The sequence below is a fragment of the Protobothrops mucrosquamatus genome, unplaced genomic scaffold (assembly GCF_001527695.2).
Source record: "Protobothrops mucrosquamatus isolate PMUCROS unplaced genomic scaffold, P.Mucros_1.0 scaffold_310, whole genome shotgun sequence".
Classification (NCBI taxonomy): Eukaryota; Metazoa; Chordata; class Lepidosauria; order Squamata; family Viperidae; genus Protobothrops; species Protobothrops mucrosquamatus.
In genome coordinates, this window is record NW_015386386.1 from 953,826 (window position 1) to 976,215 (window position 22,390).

Genomic DNA, 22,390 nt, shown 5'->3' on the forward strand with positions numbered 1-22,390 from the left:
CTGGCATATCGAACATACCACCAAAAGGAAATGCATTCTAGAAGGACAGTGTGCTGTAACACTGACAGATTCTATAGAATTTTAAAAGCTATCTAATATGTAACATCAAGCACTTTTGTGAGCCAGAGTGGGCTATACTTAAAATTTGTATTGGTGGTGATAGTAAAATTTGTATTGGTAGTAATTAAAGAACCCCCTAATGTAGTTATAGGGCAAAGAACATTCATTTTATTCTGAATTTACATTCTATTTTCTATATTATATCATATTGAAAACTTAGTGTGAAAACATGCCTATTTTTATAGGCTGTTTCTGACAGTAGAGTACAAAAGGAATTTATAAGTGATTAGTGCTATCCTTGCATATGAGCCTTGTTCAGCCCTTTGAGATGGTTGGATATTTCTGATAAGTCTGTTGCTCTTCCCCTTTAAAACATGCAAAAAGGGTTTTATAACAAACACCACTTTTGGTTTATGGATGGAAATGGATGCATATTTAAGTGTTTTTTGGCTACCTAGATTCTTGTTTCAAGGAATAACCTCTGTAGGCTCCTGTGCAAATGCATGAATATCTATTTAGAGATCAGTTGACTTGAAAGGAACCTACTCCAAGGTGCATATAGAGTTAAAATTCTCAAATGTGGATGCTATAAATAATTTTTAGAGGTAGTCTGATATATAAAAACGTTATTGTAATCAAATCTCCCCCATCAGAAGGGCTGTTAAGATTTGCTGCCCTTGGCAAGTGTTGTAATTGAGGAAAGATTTAATTAGTTGCAATAATTATCAAAGTATAAAAACAGTTTTAGGCAACTTAAATTGATAAATACTGTCCTATATATTGGTAGGGATAGCTGAGAAATTGGATACCAGTGCTTTCAAGACAACAAATCTCTCCAAGAAACAAGGTCAGATCATATTTTTCACAGTTTTGATTAGATTTTACTTAGAGCTTTGGCAGTTATGTAAATTAGTGCTGTGAAATGGCAAGTTAATTAGCAGGATAGCTCTAATTTTGGCTGTTTTGAACAGTTTAAAATGTAGCTGAAAATATTCCCTATCCAGTATTTAAGTGTTAGGCGCAAAGGATCAGGAGCATATGTCAAGCCTATAGGCTCAAGCCTATAGGCTCAAGCCTATACACAATCTAATCAACTAAAGTTCAGTATTAAATTAACACCATATAATAGTAAATGGAATTCAAGAGGAATTGGACTTTGACTGTTGGTGGCTATGTAATAATTGTAAGCTGATGATGTGCTTAATTCTGCCCCTCAGCTCTGCGTGTTCTACATTTATAGCTTCAAAGAATCTTATAAACATACAAACACCCTGTGTTATCTGGATATGCTAATTGTCAGTGTTTCATAGTCAAGTGGAGCAAGTTGAAATGAGCAGAAAAATTAAAATCTGAGACCTTCTGTCTTTAGATGATTCACTTTATATTGTTAGAAATAGTTCCCCTCCAAAAGGCTAATGGCCCTCTTTAGGACTTTGTACCAACTGAATTCAATTACAAAGCTTTATAAAAATGCCGTTTAAGTACAGAAATTGAGTTTCCTGCTGTTAGAGATACAAATTACTTTATTTTTGCACTAAAAGATGGGAAAATAATCTTTTTCGCATTCTTTAAAACAGTTGGGGTTTTAATGCAGCAGTGGAACAATTCAATAGTTCTGGCTTAATCCACAGTAAACTGTTACCCAAGTTGGAAAGATGGTATGTTCTTAAATTACTTACAACAGACATGTGCAAAATGCTTGGGATATGTACTCAGTGGACAGGTACCATAATACTGTTCCCCAAATTATCCAGTGTATATGAAAATGAAATGCTCCTAAAAAAATTATTTTAATTTTTCTTCTTATGACATGTACCTAAAGGACAACTTTTTTTTACCATTTAAAGATGGTTCATGACTATTATTTTTTTAAAATATACATATTTTGTTTAAAATAGAATGATTATGCAAATAATAATATGTATTTGACAGAAACCTTTTTCCTTCATTCAGATTTTTCCATCTGGAGTACTAGTATCATTTTGTGCCAGCAAGACAAGTTTATGCATAAAAAAAAGAAATGCAAATAAAAAGCAATTTTACAGATGACATTTTTAAAATTCCTATTGTTGAAATTCAACACAGACAATAATTTATTTTTAAAAATCCCTCTACTCTTTTAGAGTTGGGGAAATATACTATAAATATCCAAAGGCAAATTATTTTGTCTGGAGTAAAACTTTCAAACTTACTCTTCTACATTCATTAAAAATTACATATGCAAGATGATGTTTGAAAGAATAAATTTTGTTCTGATTTTCAACACATTATTTGCTTGTGACTGTAAGAACATTAATTGTTAGGATGTTAGATCAGTGACATCCTTTCAATCTTATCGTTGACAAGCAGCAACATCTTTTTTTTTTAGGAAAATGTTGCACTGACAATGAGAGAGCAAAATTTAGATTAGTTTTTTTTAAAAAAAACAAAACTTGAATAGGCTGGAAGTAAAATGCTTTATTAATATTATGCTGCCAAATATATTGCACTTGCAATTGCAAATACTATACAAAAGATTTATCCATTTAATCTAAAAATACTTCTTACAAGGCACACATGTGTAAAGTCTGACACGCAGTATGAATATACCTATTTGTACTGTATGATTACTCATCTAAAAAAAAAAATGGAAGAATGATTTGTTGAAATACAGCTTATTAATACTGCCCTTGAGTATACATTTTTACATGTATAAACACATAATATGCAGCTTTATGTGTATATACATGTCTGACCTTAATAGCTATTATATTTTTACTATGCAGTTAATAAAGACCGGGGAAGATTTTTTTCTTTTTTTCAATAGGTGAAGAGATCTTGAAGACCAGAAATTGAAATACTCTTTTAATTAATAAAAAAAAAAAAAGTAAAATTCCCTGGCTGTGGAAGACGGATCTTCTTTGCAGCCGGTTTGAAACAGAAGTTCCTCTTTGAATGAACTATTTATTTTGAAGAGGCAATTAACCACTGTTTCCAGCTTTCCTGGCTATTCAAATGGACTTACTTTCTCCAGTAGTTGTAATTCACCCTTTATCTGAATTTTGAATGAGGATGCGATTTGTGTCCTTGACAATGTGAGGAAGAAAAATCTTTCTATCCCGTTGCTATTTTATGGATTGAGTGTTGATTCGACCTACAGGAGAAAAATAACTGGAAGCTTTTGAAGATCGTATCTGCTGATCATACCAAGGTATTTCAGTCTGTATTATTGAATTAAATCTGTGTTTTAATAACATTTTGCTTAACCATATTTTAAAATATTTTATTATATAGATTTATATGTCTACAAGTTGACATGGTTGGGCTGCAAACAGTCAATAAAATAGCTTCAATAATATTAAAGACAAATTGAAAGCATGCACACATGGAGCGAAGCTATAATAATAATAATAATAATAGTAATAGTAATAGTAATAATAATAATAGCATTAAATTCATTATTCACAAGAGGCCTACTGTTGGCAGAGCCAGGTCCTTAATGCCTTATAGAAGGCTAGCAAGATTGATGTTCCATAGAGTAGGTGTTGCAACAAGAGGTTTTAGATGTTATTGCTTAATGGAAGGGACCCGGAGAATGCTCATCCTGCTGGACTTCATGAAACAAGCAGACACAACAAGATCATCCCACAAACAAGCCAATCCTATCCCATGACAGGTTTTACAGATAGCCTTTGACTTATGACCTGTTGTTTATCAGCTGTTCCAAGTTATGACAGACCTCCCCAGGGCAACTTACAATCCAGGTTTGAAATTTCAACAGCCATCCCTCTGCTGTGGTCTCCTGATTGCATTTTGGGTGTGCCCAACAGTAATTTACAGTAATTTTAGTTTTTTACCTGACTGTATTTATATTTGCAGACAGTGGATTTGCTTAGCAACCAATGTTCACTTTACAATCATCACATAAGCTTAACAACTGTCACGAGAAGGCTATAAAAATCAGGTGTCACACAAACTGCTTAACAACCAGCACAGTTTACAACTGTAATTTCAAGATCAATTAAAGATTGTAAGCCAAGAGCTACTTGTGTAGGCGATAGCTAGTATTCTGACTTGCATTTGGATATTACCGCACTGTAAGTCATTTAGAATCTATAAAGTAGGGTCTATACGTCAGCCCTTCAAGATAGGCCAAGTCAAGAAGTAGACACTACAAGGGTTCCAGTAATGCTTCTTTGTTGTTGGGCATCTTGAAAATCTGTCTCTGCCCAATCATATTAAACAAAATTAAAATGGGGTTATTTTGAGTTTCTCATGTTTCCTTCCATTTCTGGACTGTGTAATCTTTTCTCCAAGCCACTCCTTAATGGCTCCTTCATATCTTCCTGAAGATAAGCTCTAACTTTATGTGCACCTATAAATGCATGTAATAACTTGACTCCTTTTTTAAAAAAAACAATACATATTAAGAGTTAAACGTTTATGGAAATGGGATGTTTCTAGCAAATGTAACATTTTCAATGATATTTAAATCTCTTATTCATTTGTTTTTAGGATTATATTTTAAAGAAGATATTGATAATCCTGTATAGAAGATTGTGCCATTTTAAACATCAGTGTGATTAACCATCACTGAAAAATAACAAAATTGTATTCAGCCATTTGTTTCTACACCTTAAGCTTGAAGGAAATTAATTTGAATATGTCTAACCAAGGAGATGATTGTTATTTCTATTTCTACTCTACTTGTACCAAGGTATTTTTCATAGCATTTGAGTCTTCTAAGCATATTTGTGTTATTTCATCTGTAACTCAATAACTGCACCATTAATTTTAGTGAATTTCTTGATGTAGTTATGGAAAATGTGTAGTATGCTTATGTGTAGGAAATACAAAAATAAGTTAATGGAACTTAATTACATTAAGCAAATATATAATTGACATGTCTCATTTATTATATTTTGGGTATAGTTATTCACATAATGCCAGTAAAGAGATTATACAACAATCAGCTTTTTTGTATTTGTTATACTCATATAAATATTATGTTATTTTCTAAACCTATTATATATTCATATATCCAAAGTACGGATATATAGAAAGTTTCTTAAGTGCTGTTTCATTGAGTTCTTTTTTTTAGTTTGTCATTCCAAAAATGAGGAAGGGGCATCAGAAGACACTAACCCTGCTTCTGGAGCAAGTGAAGGGGAGATATACACTTTCATATCACATGTTTTCATTGTATAAAATGGGTATTTATAGTAAATTCAGTAAACTATTCTCCCATAAAAATGAATGAACGATTGCTATTCATTGCAGCATTGAAGACGAGTTCCTTTTCACATTTTGTATCATCACTCTTAGGGTGTGAAATTATTTCCATCCATCTTATTATTGTAGCTATCTTTATGCTACAAAGAATATTTTTATTAAATCTAACTTTTTGTATATTTGATTGCTCAGTGGGATAGCTTTGATTTGATTTAAGTTGATTATTTAAATCATAATTCATTTACTAGTCAGGAAAGTTCTATACTCATCATTTAGAATAATTTGTTTTTTCTTGTTTTATATAACCTAGAATTATTTTCCTAGGTTTTTCATTTTTATAAGTACATAGCATGTACTCACACATGTGCACACACACACACACAGAGAGAGAGAAAGAGAGAGAATCAGGTTTGTATATATTGGGGGGGGGGTATTTGGCCTCCGTATACCACCACACTGAATTTGAAATGAAAGACTTTAAGATGTAAGCTAAGTGAAGTTTTGTTAAGTTTGTGAAGTATTTGTCAAACTCCTTGAATTAAAGCTGACATTCTTCATTTTACTCACATCTTGAGTGTATTATTTCAAATTCAGTGGGGGGTCCTGCAGGGAGATTGGCTGAGGGAAAGGTGTTATGTATATAAGTCTACTTGCATGGTATTGGGTTTCACCCATAGATCTTAATCTTTCACTCTTTACCATTTTTCATAGGGGGATAGTTGCCCTTTTCGTCACTGTGAAGCTGCCCTTGGAAATGAAACTGTGTGTGTGCTCTGGCAGGAAGGTCGATGCTTCAGGAGTATCTGCCGCTTTAGACACATGGAGATTGATGTAAGTGCTTATATAACAGCATAATAAAGCAGTACATTTAATCTGACACGGTGAGCATTTGGGAAGAAAGCATGCATTGTTGAAATTAAGTAGATTATAGTACTTTAGTTATGGCCTTGTTTCGAACTTTCATAGGAGGCGTTCACAGACCATCAGTACAAATAATAATACAGTTGTACATGTAATATTGCAGTTCACCAAGGATCAGAACTGCAAACATCTTTCTGAATGTTGTAGAAAAACCCAATGAAAAAGACAGACAGCAACACAAAACAATAATTCTTACTTTAAGATTCAGAGGTTTATTTTGCTAATAATTTGGAACATAGCAAACATAATAACACAACATCACTTACATTAGTAACCCATTGCAATGAGGTCCAATGACATAGCAGTTCCAATAAGGACAGCTATAGGCCAGTAGCAAATCAGTCAGGTCCAGTCCCAACTCTTTATACCCTTTCCCATCCTAAGACTGTAGACAGATGGTCAGCAATCTTATACTTTCTGCTGACTTTTTGCTGACCATAACTTTCTACATACTCGTATACATTGGAACCCGCATCCGTCAGCTACTTTCAGTTCCCTATGTCTTGCTGCTCCAGTCCTTATGTTCTAAATATATTTGAAACAAGCAAGCTTAGCAAAATCATATTAAGTAAAGTACAATTGCAAACTGCAAAATTAAGCATAGCACAGACTTTAGTTCAATACTTTTTCCATGAGGCCTGATTTAGTTCACCTGGGCCTAAACCTTGCATAGAAGAACAATAGCCAATATTTTCATTTTTGACAACAACAAGCATTGTGCCTTCTGGTAAACCATATTATTTGTGTTGGGGCTTTTTGTATCATCTAAATGCATTACATGCGCTGCTATCTTAATACTGTGAACTTGCAGGTCTTCTGTCTATAATTAATAACTTGTGGTTTGTCTTTAGAAAAAGCGCAGCGAAATACCATGCTATTGGGAGAATCAGCCATTGGGCTGTCAGAAATTGAACTGTGCTTTCCACCACAACAAGGGACGTTTTGTGGATGGGCTTTTCTTACCTCCAAGCAAGAGTAAGTTAAATTTTTGTCCTTGGAAAATTGTGGTAATTTAATCTAAATACAAACTTTCTTGAGTTCTAATGTCTGGGTGTGCATACCTCTGTAGATATAATAACAAAAACTATTCTGGACTCATTAGGACTATAATGCCCCACCAGATTGACCCAATTTATAATAATTACCAGTTCCACATTAATAAATGGTTTATAATCCAGGTTCAATGGAAGAGATTCAGACTTTTGATGCTTATGTGAAAGTAACTTCATCAATTGAACTTTTTGTGTTGAAAGTTTCCCATTTTATTTAGATAACTTCATAGCATATACACAAAGAAAGCTTTACTCTTTGAATTAAACAACTTTATGCAAAGTGCAGTATAAGAATAAGAAGTAGTAAGCAGAGTAAGAGGTAAATAGTAAGCAAAATCAATACGAGTGGGTGGAGAAGAAAATGTCATTGAATCTAGTTTACACTAGTACCATTTTATTTTAATTTTAATTTATTTTTCACATTTCTGAATCACCCATCTCCCTCAAAGAGGGAACATAAATGTTAAAAATGTAAACAGTATATATGAAAGTTCAAAACTTTAAGAGGAGGTAAGAGTTTAAAATTGGGGTAGCTACAGGAATGGAGCTAAAATCCTGAAGCTCTATTATTGCAGCCTGCTGAAAGATTTCAGCTCCCTGTCATCCTTTTCACTTGCAACTATCCCTGCTGGCTTCCCATTGACTTTCTGGGGAAGTTGGCAAAGAAGATTGCAAATGGCAATCACATTATTGAGGGATGCTTGGCAACCTGTTGTGAGCCGGTTGCCAAATGCCCAACTGCAGAAGGATGGCACAGTGTTCTACTACGGCCAGAAGTTCTTTATGGACCATAAACCATCCTTTCTGAGACCATTGTAACTTTGAATGGTTATTAAACAACTGTCATGAGTTGAGGACTCCCTGTATATATTATGAGTAATGGGCTGAATACAAGCATTGCTATTCTTTGAGTAGGCTGGCTGAAATCATGGAATTTATGTCAGTTATTACTAAATTCTCATAGATTTTAATGAATTCATTCTGAGTATGACCAAACTAAATGGATTATTTGATTGTTGTTTCACTATTTAAGCTGTTCTTGCAAATGTGCCTGAGTCTCCAGAAGAGGAGATGAAGACTACACAACAAAACAAGCTTTCTGTTCAGTCCAACCCATCACCTCAGTTGCGTGGAGTGATGAAGGTGGAAAACTCTGAAAATGTTCCCAGTCCCACACATCCACCTGTTGTTATTAATGCAGCAGATGATGATGAAGATGATGATGGTGAGCTAAATATGATTCGTTCAACCTAAGATAATTTTAAAATAAAGGGAGAATGAGTATAGCAGATAAAATATAAAAGCAAGTGAAGATGTTGTATTCTTGGACTATTTGCTTGGACTGTTTTTTCCTAAACTCATCAAATCAAACCTTTAATTTAAGAAAGATGTTACCTTTTACAAAGAGGAAATCCAGAGGCTTCAGCTAGAATCCCCAAATGATGTTAATGGTTGCTTCAGTTGAGGCTTCATCTGGACAAGCTATTGTTTTTGTTTTAACATTTGCCTTCTAGTTCATCATATATGTCCAGTCAATTACACATATATGTAATTGAATTGTATTGTTAAAGTTGAGGAGGAGAAAAGATGTGAAGCCCATGAGCTCTATAGCATATTTACAAATGATATTTCAGTTACTGCCAGATATCATTGTCTCTGCTTCTGTTGAAAAATACTTTTAACAGCTCAGGGATTTGGATCAGTTTAAATCTGTGGCTGATGAGAGTTCCTTGCAGAGAATTGGGTACTTTCATTGATCACTAGGCCATAGATAACAGGATGCAATCTATCTTAAGTGAGATGGGTTTGCATGTAAAGTTAAACATGAACCTCAGCCACTTGTTCTGTATTTTCATACAAAACCTGGAATCTATTACTATTACAAATAGTAATAATCAGTTAATATATGTAGATTCAGGCTGGTGACTTTCTTCATGGGATACTGAGTCATACTTAGCTGTTTCCTTTTTTAAATAGAAAATAATGGAAGCTATATAAAGTTCAATAAAATTTTCAAAATGGTATTAGATTAGCATTGCATACCAATGTGATCTTATATTAATTATATCAAATTACCACTTTAAAACCATTGTCAAAAATTAAGAATGGCAAAAGTAATCAATATAAAAATTAATTGGAATAAACAATATGAGTTTCCTTGTAAACAGAAAAGGCCGGTCCTTATAATAAATAAAATAAAATCTGTTATAAAGCTTTCTCCTTTAAAGAAAAAAACCAACCTTTGGATACGGTATAAGCCCATGCACAAAGTTTAAGTCCATTAAATTAAATTCAGTATTAGACTTGTTTTTTAAATATAAAGTTACTTTTGACATTGATACTTTTATAGCATGCCATTCTTCTAAAGAAGGTCTAAATGTATCTTGTACAATTAATCATTTAAAAATTATTCTACATTTTTAAATGCAGTTTGAAATTATACAATTAATAGTAAATTATGGATTTTCATGATTTAGTATGAAACCCGAAGATATAGCTCAATAACTGTCCTTAACTGCTCATGAATATAGAGAGTAGACATTAAACATTTTAGTTAGGGTTACATATCATTTCTAATAAGAAATTATGGATAGTAAATGAGTAGCAGTCCTAGGCACATTAAGAAGGGCAACCCAGCCCTCTATTGATTTAAGATCAGTAGATCTTGCTTATTTATGAATAAACAGGATTAGAATTAAAGTAACATTAGTGTTCCTTTCAGATCAATTATCTGAAGAAGGTGATGAATCTAAAATGCCTGCTCAACAACCATCTACAGAAAGTCCAAATGGACTGCGGGTAATTTCTACTCGGAAATCAGTGACTAGTGCAAATCAAGATAAAGGTAAGAACAGAAAGTATGTAATATTAAGATTATAGTAATTTCCTCACTTGTCTTAGATTTGAAAATTTTACAATCTTGTCAAATACTGTAAATATTTGGTTTCTGGAATTATATATGCATTTTTAAATCAGATATCTACATTTTTTTCAGATAAAAGTTTGAATTTTGGAATCAAGACTCTTGAAGAAATAAAATCAAAAAAAATGAAAGAAAAGTCAAAGCAGCAAAATGGTTTGTTGATTTTCTTTCCTTCATTGTCTCATGTAATGTCCTCTTTGATTATTTCTTAGAGACTGTGTTTGCGTTGTTAAGAAGTCCATTGCGAAGATTTACTTAATTTTGTTTTAAGGTGTTGCTCCTATATAATCTGATAAAGCTAATATCTTACTTGGCTATTGCTTAAGGCAGGGGTCCCCAACCCCCGGTCCGTGGACCAGTACCAGTCCGTGGCATGCCAGCAACCAGTCCGCACAAACAAACAAAGCCCCATCTGCAAGATGCAGGCAGCACACAAAACCGCGCATTCTCTGGTCTGCGGAAAAACTTCTCTCCATGGAACCAGTCCCTGGTGCCCAAAAGGTTGGGGACCTCTGGCTTAAGGAAATGAAGAATGTGACCGTAGTGTTATGTTTTCCTTCAGCTGTAATGACTTGTAGGTTTAGTGACTAAGAAGAAGGTGAAGTTCCATTTCAGCTGCAAACTGACCTGGTATTTTGTATTTCATGATATATGCAGTATTGAAGAGTAGTTGCAAGGAATGATATGTATGGACTACTAGTGAAATTTGTTCTAAATAAACTTTATTGAATTCAGTTTTTTAGATTTTTTTTATCCCATCTTTATTATTTTTATAAATAAATCAAGGCAGAGAACATATCTAATACTACTTTCTCCTTCTATTTTCCCCACAACATAACCTACGGGGTGAGTTGGGCTGATAGTGATTGACCCAATGTCACCTGGTTGGCTTTCATGCCCAAGGAGGGACTATAACTCCCAGTTTGCTGGGTTTTAGCCTGGTGCCTTAACCATTAGACTAAACTGGCTCTCGCTTGGGTTGTTTTCTTAACAAAGCATGTAAACATAAGGTTGAAATCATAAATAGCGGCTGCTGGGAAAGTTAGCATAGCTTTCTTTTTGCTTTCTTCAGACATTCCTTCTGAAATGATTGCTCAACCAAGCCCAGAGAAAGAAAATGCACGGACTGTGGTCAGAACTGTAACTTTATCTACGAGGCAAGGTAAATTTGTCTCTGCTTTTTTCTTTCATTTATTCTATTTTTTATTTATGTTATTTCTTCTAGCTGCAGGGTAACCACAGTTCTGTTTTTTGTTGTTGATTAAGATTATATATTTATATAGGAATCTAGGCACAAGGGAACTTTATTTGGCAGTATTTATGATTTGCAACAAGCAACAGGTTTAAAAATCATTAGCTAAAAGGGTCATTTAACAAAAATATGCCACTGCAAAACTACCATGTCGTAATTAACTTTTTTCTTATGAATGACTCCTATGGAGAAAATAACTTGGTTATATTTTATATTTAACACTCTTCTAACTTCACTGTTTAATATACACTGTAGCATTGCCATGAATAAATAAGTTCTATCTCAGTTCATATTCCATGTATCTGAAGGGGGCAATAGTTGTTTATGCTTATGATAGGAAAGCAAATGTTAAACTTTTCTGGTATTTCACTGTCCTAGGTGAGGAGCCTCGGATTCGATTAACTGTTTCAGAGAGATTGGGGAAAAGGAAATCTACCATGGGTGAGTAATCACATGAGGGGAAAAAAGGTACTACAGATGGTCTTTGACTTATCACCACAATTGAACCCAAAATTTCTGTTGCTAAGTGAGACATTTTTTAAGTGAAATTTGCCCCATTGTACAACTTTTCTTGCCACAATTGTTAAGTTAGTGACGTGATTGTTAAGTGAATCTGGCCGCCCCTATTGACTTTGTTTGTCAGAAGGTCACAAAAGGAAATTACATGACCCCAGGACATTGCAACTGTCATATATATGACTCAGTTGCCAAGCATTTGAATTTTGATCACGTGACTATGGAGATGCTACCGTGGTCATAAGTGTGAAAAATGGTCATAAGTCATTTTTTTTCCAGTGCTGTTGTAACTTTGAATGGTCACTGAATGAACTGTAAGTCAACTACCTGTACTGAAATGTCTGTTCACCACACCATGTTATATATCACAGCCATGTTTCTCTTTATGGATGCATAGATATACAAAGTTCAAGGAATGTATTCCTTTCATTTCTAGCACTTACTGAATTACATCTGAATAGAATTAGAAGAACAGTGGATTTTTATTGTATCTTGACAACAAGAAATACCCAGTTAATATATTTATTTGCATTATAAAATTATGTTTATATAAAAGTGCACTGCCATTCTAGGCACATACTCATTGAAGGCAGATTATAGTATCATTTGAGTAAATAAGGTCTATAATTCCAAGTAGAGACATATGTGTGATACACAAGTAGTAGAAATATTTTGGATTTTTAAAAAATGAAACATAAATTTATTCTCTTTTCACCATAAGTCACTGAGACTGGAATTCCATTAAAGCGTAGCCTTGCTGATAGATTGGGGAAAAAAATGGATTCACTTGAAACTACAGAAAAAACACCAAAAAGAGGTATGGCTCTTCCATTAATAAAATGTATTTATTTCAGGTTTAGATAATATTCAGAAACAGATAATATTCAGCTGTAGAAATGTTCTTAATATTTGTTTAATTAATATATGTTTAGTGGAGATAGCTTAAATAATAACTGTGATTTAAGTTCTCCTAGCTTTTCTTACAGTACTCAAATAACTTCAAAATCTTAGAATAAATCTTACATAATGAGAAAGTTTCTTTGACCATTCTTTGTGGATAAAATTTAACGTTTTAATTTTATGGAGAAAATATGTTTCCGTAGTCTTCTGGAAAATAATCACATTTTCTCTAAAACTATTCCAAAGTTGGATATTGTATTTTTTGTAATAGTATGTATACTTGAGATATATTAGAGTATGGGGTAATAGGTAATGCATCATGCATGTAATGGTGCATATAAATTGCAAGAAGCCATGTGTTTGATTTCAAAAACCTTTTTTTAAATAAATGACTATAGCTGACTTCATCATTCTTAATTTTAGTTCAAGTTCCCAGGTCTCTTAAAGAAAGGCTGGGATTACCATCTGAGCAAAGCAATATGGAAACAGGTATTAATTTTATTTTAATGCAATAAAGTTTTCTTTCAACATTTTCAATAGTGAATTTTTGCTCAACTGAATCCTCTGCATGTTTGTTCAGAAAGCATCTTTATTGGACTGAATGTTATACCTTGCTAGTTGAATACTGAACTGTAACATAGACCTTTTAAAAAATAGTCAACCAGCATTGTATTTTAAATCCCTTTTTTAAATTTTAGTTCTGTGCTTGCTGGAGAATCTCGTTCATCTATTTTTATCATATATTTCATATCTATTTTTATTTTGAGCTTCTAGGTTATTATATGAAAATCTGGCAAAGATTGAAAAAAATATTTATATTTGTGAAGTACAACCCATTTAAAGTGAAACATAAAGAATAGCATTAGTTTATGTGTTTTTGTGTTTGTTTTTGTCTCAGAACCATTGGGGAACACAACCTTCTAGTGGGCAAAAAGTGTGAGATCTTAATGAAATTTAAAATATAGTCCTTGTATATGTTTTAATTATTTATTTTGCTGATACAGAGTCTGCTGCCAAACCAACTGGTGAGATCTATGTTAAAACACTTGAAGAAATTCGCTTGGAGAAAGCTAGCCAAAAAAAGGGAGAAATGCACCCCAAACCAAAAGTTGAAGTGGCTTGTATAACAAATCCCAATGCAGTGTCAAAAACTACAGTACGGATCAAAACCTTTTCTGAAGTCTTGGCTGAGAAAAAACAAAAGGAAATGGAAGAGGAGCGAATAAAAACGGAAAAAGAGACCTTTTCCAAACCAAAGCATGAGTGTGAATCTCAGAAGGAAGGATTTCTGGGAACCACTGTATCTAAAAAAAGAAAATTGGAAGAGTCTTCTGTCAAAGCCAAAGACTTTATGGAAGTGCACATCAAAACTCTGGAGGAAATCAAGCAGGAGAAAGCTCACCGCATGCTGCAATGTTCGGAAAGCACATCAAAGACACAGATACAATCTGAACGAACTATAACTGGGAGGAGAATGTTGTATGTTACAAAATTGACAGGTATCAAACTTTCCTTGTTAAAAATGTTGAATTTTTTAAAGGATGCATTCAGAATGTATTCCACTCAGTTTCATTTTGAAGCCAATTATTATGTAACAAGACAGATAAATGTTCTTGGCCTGGATCTTAAAATACAGCAATGCCAGAACTATTATATGCTTAGATGTATTAGTAATGACAAAAATAAAGATGGAGGAAACTAACTCTTACCGCTCCTCAGATCTCTCTCTGTATTTCAGACTTGAGAAGCAAAATAGATTTAACGGCTCCAAGTCTCAACCACTTCTATCTTGTTTTAATTCATTATGATATTTATTTACTAATCAGAACAGACTGATCACTCGTTGTTTTTTAAAAAGTCATGCTTTTGAGTGTTTAACATACTAGAAAAATGCATTCCTAAGAAACTCACATTTCAGAATTAATTAATTCAGAATGACTACAAAAATCATTATTTAAATATGAAATAAAAATTTTCTGCCATACAGTCATGAAATTTGTGATCTCTTCAGAATTATAGATAAAATATAGATAATTCTGTAGTAGTGAGAGAATTATCTGTGCTTCATTTTAGTCTTGTTAACAGATTTTGATTAAGCAAACAACATTAACAATAGTCTACTGTGGATTATATCAACAAATTCTATAGAATATAAGGATATTTATCCATCTACTGAAGCTTAAATTAATGTATTCCTAAACATACAAGTAAATTTACAACAATCTGAAGCAGAAAAAAAAAACCACATCAAAATGGCCAGTTCAAAGCCTGATCTAATGTTGTGACATGACCAAAGTGAGCAGTTCTGGACAACACTGCCCCAAAATATCCAGTTGAAGCAATTCTGTAGAAAAGAGTGGTCCAAAATACCCCCAAGCCAAGTGTGAGATCGAGCAACAGGTTAAAATAATTTCTGTTAAAAAAAGTGACATCTAATACTTCAGATAGTTTTTCCAGTAAAGATAGCACTGGTTCAAGTGTGTTCAATTGTGACACAGTATTCTGTTTTATGTATTTATTGTCTATAAATAGTTAAAGCTCAGATCATCTTTTATATCTTAGTATTGTATGACTATGGATAATTCCAAAGGGCTACAAACTTTCAACTTTCTACACAAAGGTGGATAAAAAAATTCCAAAGTAATATTATTATGCTTCTTAGCTTCAAAATTTGGGAAAGTTAGTTGAAAAGTAAAAGAAATTGCTTGTTCTTCCATAGCAAGTTCTGGGCACTCTACAAGCCATATCTAGTTTTAGCAGTTCAATTTGGGACTTTTTAAACATGGGGATTAATAGTGAAAATAATAACAATTTGCCTCTGAGAAGCCCATATGTCCCATTTGCATAAAAGCAAAAAAGAAAAAAAAAACCAGGCTGAAAACATTGGTCATGCTGCTTTCAGTGACTTTCAGTAACCTTCCAGAGGGATGGGGAGGTAAATCGCTGCCCTTGAGCATTCAAGAGCTAGTCACTGCCCTACATCCTACACTTGGAATGTTTTGTTTATTTATTTATTTTATTTAGAAAAGTTATAGCACTGCCTATTCACAGTGAAGCTCTAGGAGGTTTACAAACAATAAAAACACAATATAGAGAAGAAGAAAAACCAATAACCCCACTCCCCACCCACCCCAGTGACAGCACATGATTAAATAAACCATGGTTATTCCAAATAATGTTATAGAACGCTGGTGCTGGCAATTGTAGTTCTTTTCAGAATTATCCCTGTGATTTATCAACAGCTCCTGAAAAGGAAGAAAAAACTCTGGTATTGAGGTCTTCTCCAAGAATTTCTACAGGAGACATTGCTACAAAGGTGAGCTTCATTGTACTGTAAGAAAATAGCTTTTGTGAATGCACATTCCTTGTATCGTGCTTTTATTTTGTATATTTGGAAACTATAATCTGGTATTTTAATTAGGAGTACTTGACGTGATAAAAGAGACATCATTCTCACTCTTCTAAGCTTATTTAGATACCATTGTCATGAATAATAACCAACAATTGATGTTGCAGCATATTACAGGTGGCAGGTCATGCTACCAAATAGACCACTGATTATAAAACATAAAAATACTCTTAATGAAGATCAGATGTTTAGTATGGAATTTTGTTCCATACAATTGTATTCTGTACAGTCTGTTTTAGGAAACAGGGCTTAAGTAGGAAATTATAATCAAGCTGATCTCCACTGCAGTTGCAATGCATTTCTTTCTGACTTTAGGCTTCCACCAAGAAGCAAAACATATGTATGGTTGCCATAGATTGTGCTTTTAATTTTTTTTAAAAAAAGAACCTGCATAACACCAAAAATGTTGGTTGAGTGATGCTCTCTGCCCTAAAGGCCATAATAAAGATTTATATTTTATTTGTGTGGAGTGGTAAGGACTTGTAGTGATCGCTTATTGGACATTTGCTTTTTTTAAAAGTATTTCTCTTGCATCTATGCAGCCTTTGAATGATAGTGTGAGTAATTCACATTCTAAAGTCTATGTGAAGAGCTTAGAAGAAATAAGGAAGGAGAAGCAACGGTTAAAGCAGCAGCAACAACAAGAGGAAAAGCCCCAGGAACTACAAATGAATGTGACACTTGCTGGGGAAGAAATAGCAGAAGCAAAAATGCCAGAAGTGACTACAAACTCTGAATCCCCAGTGACTATGAGGAAAACCCGTCCACTTTCCAAAAGATTGTTGGTGAGATCTCAGGAGGGAACATCAGAAGGCCTGAGACTTTGCCCTCAGAGTGCAGAACCAAAAACTAAGGGTAAGGTTTTCATTCCAGAATAGTTCCTTGTTTTTAAATAGAAAACATTTCTGATCTGCAAGTTATATTAGAATATTTATCAGGTTCTTGAGATAATGGCAAGCTGCATATTTTAATTCCTTTTCTTAATATGTCTTGGACATAAGGAAAAAGTAATAATTCTAGTTAGGTGCCAGCAATTGCTTGACTTATGTTAAACCCATGAAAATAAGTACAATATTGTTGAACGTGTTCTAGATTAATAAATCTGGAATTTTTCTATGCACGGATCCATGTATTCTGATTGCTTCAAAAATAGCATTGATTGTAGTGCTGTGGGAAGTAGAACTTCATTATATATTGGATACATTTCAACTTTGCTTCAGATGTATACAAGTCCATATTGGTAGGACAAGGGTTCAGGCATCTATATTATTAACAGATAAGAGCAGTTCTCAGAAATCATTACTATGTAAATTTTTCCTTTTCAGCATGCAGAAAACTGAGTTCATTTTTCAACTATTATTTCTTCCCATTGAGAAGCTCCGTCTCTCTGATGAGATATTTCTAGTCCTACTTTCTCTCCAGGATACTGCTGTTTTTATAACTCCTTTTGTGTGGGAAGCACTGAAGTGTGGGAATAATGCTTAGAATAATATTTTATCATCACTCTAGAAATGTAATTTTAAATATTTCCATACATTAAAATTTAGAATTGATTAAAATAGGTCTCTTCTAAAAAGTGTTTTTCCAAATACCTTGCGCAACATTAACAGAGAGGTTACCACTCCATTCTCACTGAATTGCTTTTATATTTCAGTCAAACCCAAGATGAATGTGAAACCATCTGGAGTGAAACCCATTTCCCCAGCAAAGCAGACACTGAAGCAAAAAATATCAGAGAGTCATCCCTCTGTTGTTGCTGCAGTGAAACCTCTGAGCCCTATCACAAGCACAGAAATGAAAAACTTTGCTTCTGAAAACACAGTTCTGGTGAGAAAACAGATTCATGCTATTAGATTGTGCTACTAAAATTCTGAGATGACTGAGGATATTAGATTGTTTTATATATACTTTTCTATCTTATAGGAGTAGCAATTTTATGAGATGGGAGAGAGTACTTTTTGATCTAAACCTCTTCAGAGAGGTCTCTATATTCATAGAATATGAATTATTTTGCATAAAAAAGAACAATGGAATGGAAGTCCAGGAATAAAATAACTGTGGTGATAGTGAACCTCACAGAATGAGTTTATTTTTTATATTTTTTCCCTTAGGGAAGCACCCAAGATCATTCAAATGATAGTATAACCACTATGCCTAAGAAGGTGGATTATAACAGGTAATTATTATTTCTTCATAGTCATATTGCACATTATCGGAATTTTGTCATAGAACAGCAGGGCAAAATGTAATGTTTACTTGGCATAAATTGGATCATATGATATTTATATTCTTTCCCTTCACATTTATGAGTAGATATTTGGGTAATAACCAATGAAAACAGATTGTGGAAAAATCCTGTAAGAACCTTGAATATACTCAGTCTGAAAAATTCTAAATACCTGGTTGCTAGCTCTGAAAGTATTTGTCAAAGAAATATCTTTAATAAGTTACAAACATATTTTAAACAAATATAAGTAGCTAGCTAATAAGGTTTTCTTTTAGTGATTTCTAGTCAGTCATTGTGATAAAAAAAAATTAAATGTTCCTTTAAATCTGGCCAAAAATTGGAAAGCATCATAAGCATCATGTAGATACTTCAAATTTCTTACAGTGAAATCTAACTTGCTAATAGTTTTGAAGAAGCACTGTGAGTTTGCAGGTAACAAAGTTTAAAAGGCATAATTATTCTAAACCAGTTTGTAACTAATCTTGTAGGATTCCCAAGTCAACAGACCATGTATTTGTTTTTACAGTAATTTGTAGGTTATCTCTGATTTTAAAAAAATGGTAATATTTTGGTAGTTGTACAGTAACAAATAGACATCCTGTGCTATCCTAATCATTTCATGTGGTACCTCTTTTTACAGTTTAGCCCTCTGTATTTGATGTAGAGACCTGCTAAAGAAATCTTATAATAAAGTAATTATATTAGACTTTCAAAGTGCTACAAGATATGCTGTTTTTATTATATCTGATATGCCCCATAGCAATTTAATCTTTGGTGTGTATTATATACTGCTCAATTTAAATTTATGTACATTTAAAAGAAAGCAGTAGGCTATGCAGTGGAGAATATCCATAGGAACTGTTTACTGCCAATATTGCAGTAAGTACCTAATGGCACTTTTGTAGAATTATAGAGTTAGAAGGTACATTGGAGATCATTTAGTTCAAACCTCTTCAGTGCAGAATTTGGTAGAGTATTTCTGACAGATACCATCTAGCCTCTGTTTGAAGACCCAAAGGTGCTTTTTCACGAGGCAACTGGACTTCCTTTTTTCTTTGAAGACGTTTCGCTTCTCTTCCAAGAAGCTTCTTCAGCTCTGAAGAAGCAAAATGTCTTCAAAGAGAAAAAAGAAAGTCCAGTTGCCTCGTGAAAAAGCACCTTTGGGACAACCATGACCTGGATGACTGAGAATCTCCATAAACACTCTATTTGAAGACCTCCATCAAAACAGAATTCACTATCTTATGGGGTAGCATGTTCTTTTGGCTGGCAGCTAATATGCCAGAAAGTTCTTCCTGATTTCTAGCTTGAATTACCTCCTTGTAGATTTAACACTTTGGCTCTGGGGCAATACAGATTAAGTCCAATCTCTTACTACATGCTGTGAAACATAGGCCCTCTTTTTTTCCTGCTAGCCTGTATATCCTGGGCTTGATATATAGCCTAGATACTGCCACAACATAATTTGTACTTTACCTACCTCTATTCTGCCTATAGTTAACTTATGTCCAGGGTTCATCCCACACCATTTTAGTTGAACTGAAAATCCTGCAAAGGTTTACACATGATGTCTGTTTTCTTCTTGGAGATGTATAATTGTTTTGTTTTTCTCCTCTTTGTGAAGCTCTGACCAGGTTGCCTCCACGTTGCAAGCAGAGATAGCAAACCCAAGTTCTTCCCGTGCAGCAGTAACAAAGACCCGCAGACTGAGCTCAACAGGAACTGGGAAGATTCAATCTTCAGTTGAAGATGATTTTGATACGCTGATTTGGGAAATCTCAGGAGGCAAACTGGAAGCAGAGATTGATTTAGATCCAGGAAAAGATGAGGATGAGCTCCTGCTTGAACTCTCTGAGATGATTGACAGTTGATTTGCTACACAGCTTCATTTTGAGAGAAAATAAAAGCTATATGTTTTGTTGGATTACCCTTTCTAGTAAGGAGATATGACAAGTCTTAAAGTACACTTGAAACTGCTTGAAGAACTTGGCTGCATTAGTTTATTTTGAATTACCCTGCTGGTCAGAGATATGTCCCAACTATCGCGCATTTTAAATATTTTCAGGATGAAACCCATGAACATTTCATCTAGAGAAGATCCAAGACCACTCATAGTTCTACACAGCAACTCTTTTTTCATCATTATATTTTCTACTGGATTGTCATACCTGTTTTTCAGCTGTGTGGCTCGTAATTTCTGTGTATTTCAGAGCTTTTTGCTTTTGGGAGTTATTTCTGCAGTTTTGAGTCACTTTTTGGGTTATGTAATTTTTTTTAAAAAAAAGCCTAAAAATGGCAGAACTATTTATAATGCAGAGGAAAGGAAAATAAACTTGGACCAAGCCTACTACATGTGGAACTTCTTATACTATTGAAAATGAAGCAACATTTATATAGAAGATGGAATAGCACATTTTATTCTCATCCCATTCATCTTGTGCCATTTTGACTGGTTTCATCTAGCATATAGAAATTCATGGGGGGAACGTTAACCCCCCCCTTTTAATTTATTCATTTGAGAGATAATTAAAAAACTTGCCCTAAAAAGATGTGCAAAATGTATTCAAAGATCCCCCCCCCCCTCTGTATGGAGAATATGATGGCCTGTACTGGTGGTGCTGCTACATGGGTCATTTTAAACCAACCTTGGGACTGTTGCCCTCTGACATCGTAAACAGTCTGAGACATCTCTGCCAGAGCCTCTGGTTCTTTAGTTGCTCATTTAACGAACTTTTTCATCCACATATCTACGGATATTCTGAATTTTCTCATGGACTCAGCTATGGCCAAATGAAGATTTAGGAATATTGTATATCCTGCAATTCTTGTATTTTGTATGACATTTTTTCCATTCTTAATACTATTGTTTCTAATTAGTTTAATTACCCCAATCCTGCCAGCTACAACTTAGGGTTAAGAAATAATGCAGAATATGTTCTTTGTTTATATTCCTAGCCACAGGGTGGGAGGGGGGGACAGTTGCTTGATTCTAATGTAAATATATTAAGCTTTACAGGGTGGGGGGGAAGGCAGTGCTTTGCCAATTCAGTTTGAAGTATTGCCTCTAGGGGAAAAAAAAGATGCAAAAAGATTTAAATATTGAAAAAAAGGCTATCCTGAATGAACTGTTTGTCTTCATATTGCTCCCAAGAAATTGGAAATAATTCTTCAGCAAACTGAATGGCAATAGAATTATTAGCTGATTGTAAATGGAAACTAACAGGTGTCTGAGACTATGAAAGAATTTTCCATGTTGTTGCAGGTGTTCTAGTTTGCTTAAGCAGAATCTTCTGTTTGAGGTTAGTTTTCTTCCCTTTTCTCTCTTCTGCATAAGAGAATTCCACTGAGTTTTTACATACTCTATTTTTTTCTGTACATATTTCTATTTAAATCATTGTATCTGAATCAGATGTTTAAACAGTTTAACAATTTGTGTTTTAAATAAAGATACTGTAAAAAAAATTTTTAAGCGTTGTTCTTATATGATGGTAGTTTTAGTTGCGAAGTCATGTCCGACCCATGGACAACATTCCTCCAGGCCTTCCTGTCCTCTACCATCTTCTGGAGTCCATTTAGAGAATATAATTTAGTGGATCTAGAGTAGGCTTAACTAGGGTTTGGTAAATCATGGTTCAACATGTGATAATACAGGCATTGCCATAGCATATTGTATGAACTGGGTCATCACCTTAAATTATATGTTTGACTATGTTGATATGTGAACATAATTTGTTAACCAGGATATAAGTTTTAATGTCATCGTGGTATAAATCCTAACAATGGGGTTGTAGTGACAAAAAGACCCAAGGGTGTCCTATGATAATTTAATTCCGCAGTTGTTAAACTTTACCATGCATTAACTATCTTGATGATACTCTTTGAGTCTCCTTGTTAACCTATTTTTAACTTTAAAGTGCTT

The 22,390-nt window shown here is 33.8% G+C and overlaps 1 protein-coding gene across 1 annotated transcript; it reads left to right on the forward strand.

Moving 5' to 3' along the window:
• The first annotated feature begins 250 nt into the window (after positions 1 to 250).
• ZC3H11A (zinc finger CCCH-type containing 11A) lies at positions 251 to 20,530 on the forward strand. Its single transcript, XM_029287340.1, has 18 exons — positions 251 to 907; positions 2,867 to 3,250; positions 4,555 to 4,756; positions 5,983 to 6,102; positions 7,044 to 7,167; positions 8,278 to 8,469; positions 9,967 to 10,089; positions 10,240 to 10,320; positions 11,240 to 11,329; positions 11,798 to 11,860; positions 12,657 to 12,752; positions 13,259 to 13,324; positions 13,840 to 14,334; positions 16,078 to 16,151; positions 16,787 to 17,099; positions 17,899 to 18,071; positions 18,356 to 18,420; positions 20,096 to 20,530. The coding sequence occupies exons 3-18, from the start codon at positions 4,703 to 4,705 to the stop codon at positions 20,340 to 20,342; spliced, it is 2,376 nt and encodes a 791-aa protein (XP_029143173.1). The 5' UTR covers positions 251 to 907; positions 2,867 to 3,250; positions 4,555 to 4,702; the 3' UTR covers positions 20,343 to 20,530.
• Positions 20,531 to 22,390: the final 1,860 nt, after the last annotated feature.

Excerpts from the sequence above, each read along its gene's own strand:
- ZC3H11A (XM_029287340.1), top strand. The coding sequence starts at position 4,703 with ATGTCTAACCAAGGAGATGATTGTTATTTCTATTTCTACTCTACTTGT. Across the intron at positions 4,757-5,982 it reads TCTACTCTACTTGTACCAAG|GGGGATAGTTGCCCTTTTCG; the intron begins GTATTTTTCATA and ends CATTTTTCATAG. Across the intron at positions 12,753-13,258 it reads AGAAAAAACACCAAAAAGAG|TTCAAGTTCCCAGGTCTCTT; the intron begins GTATGGCTCTTC and ends TCTTAATTTTAG.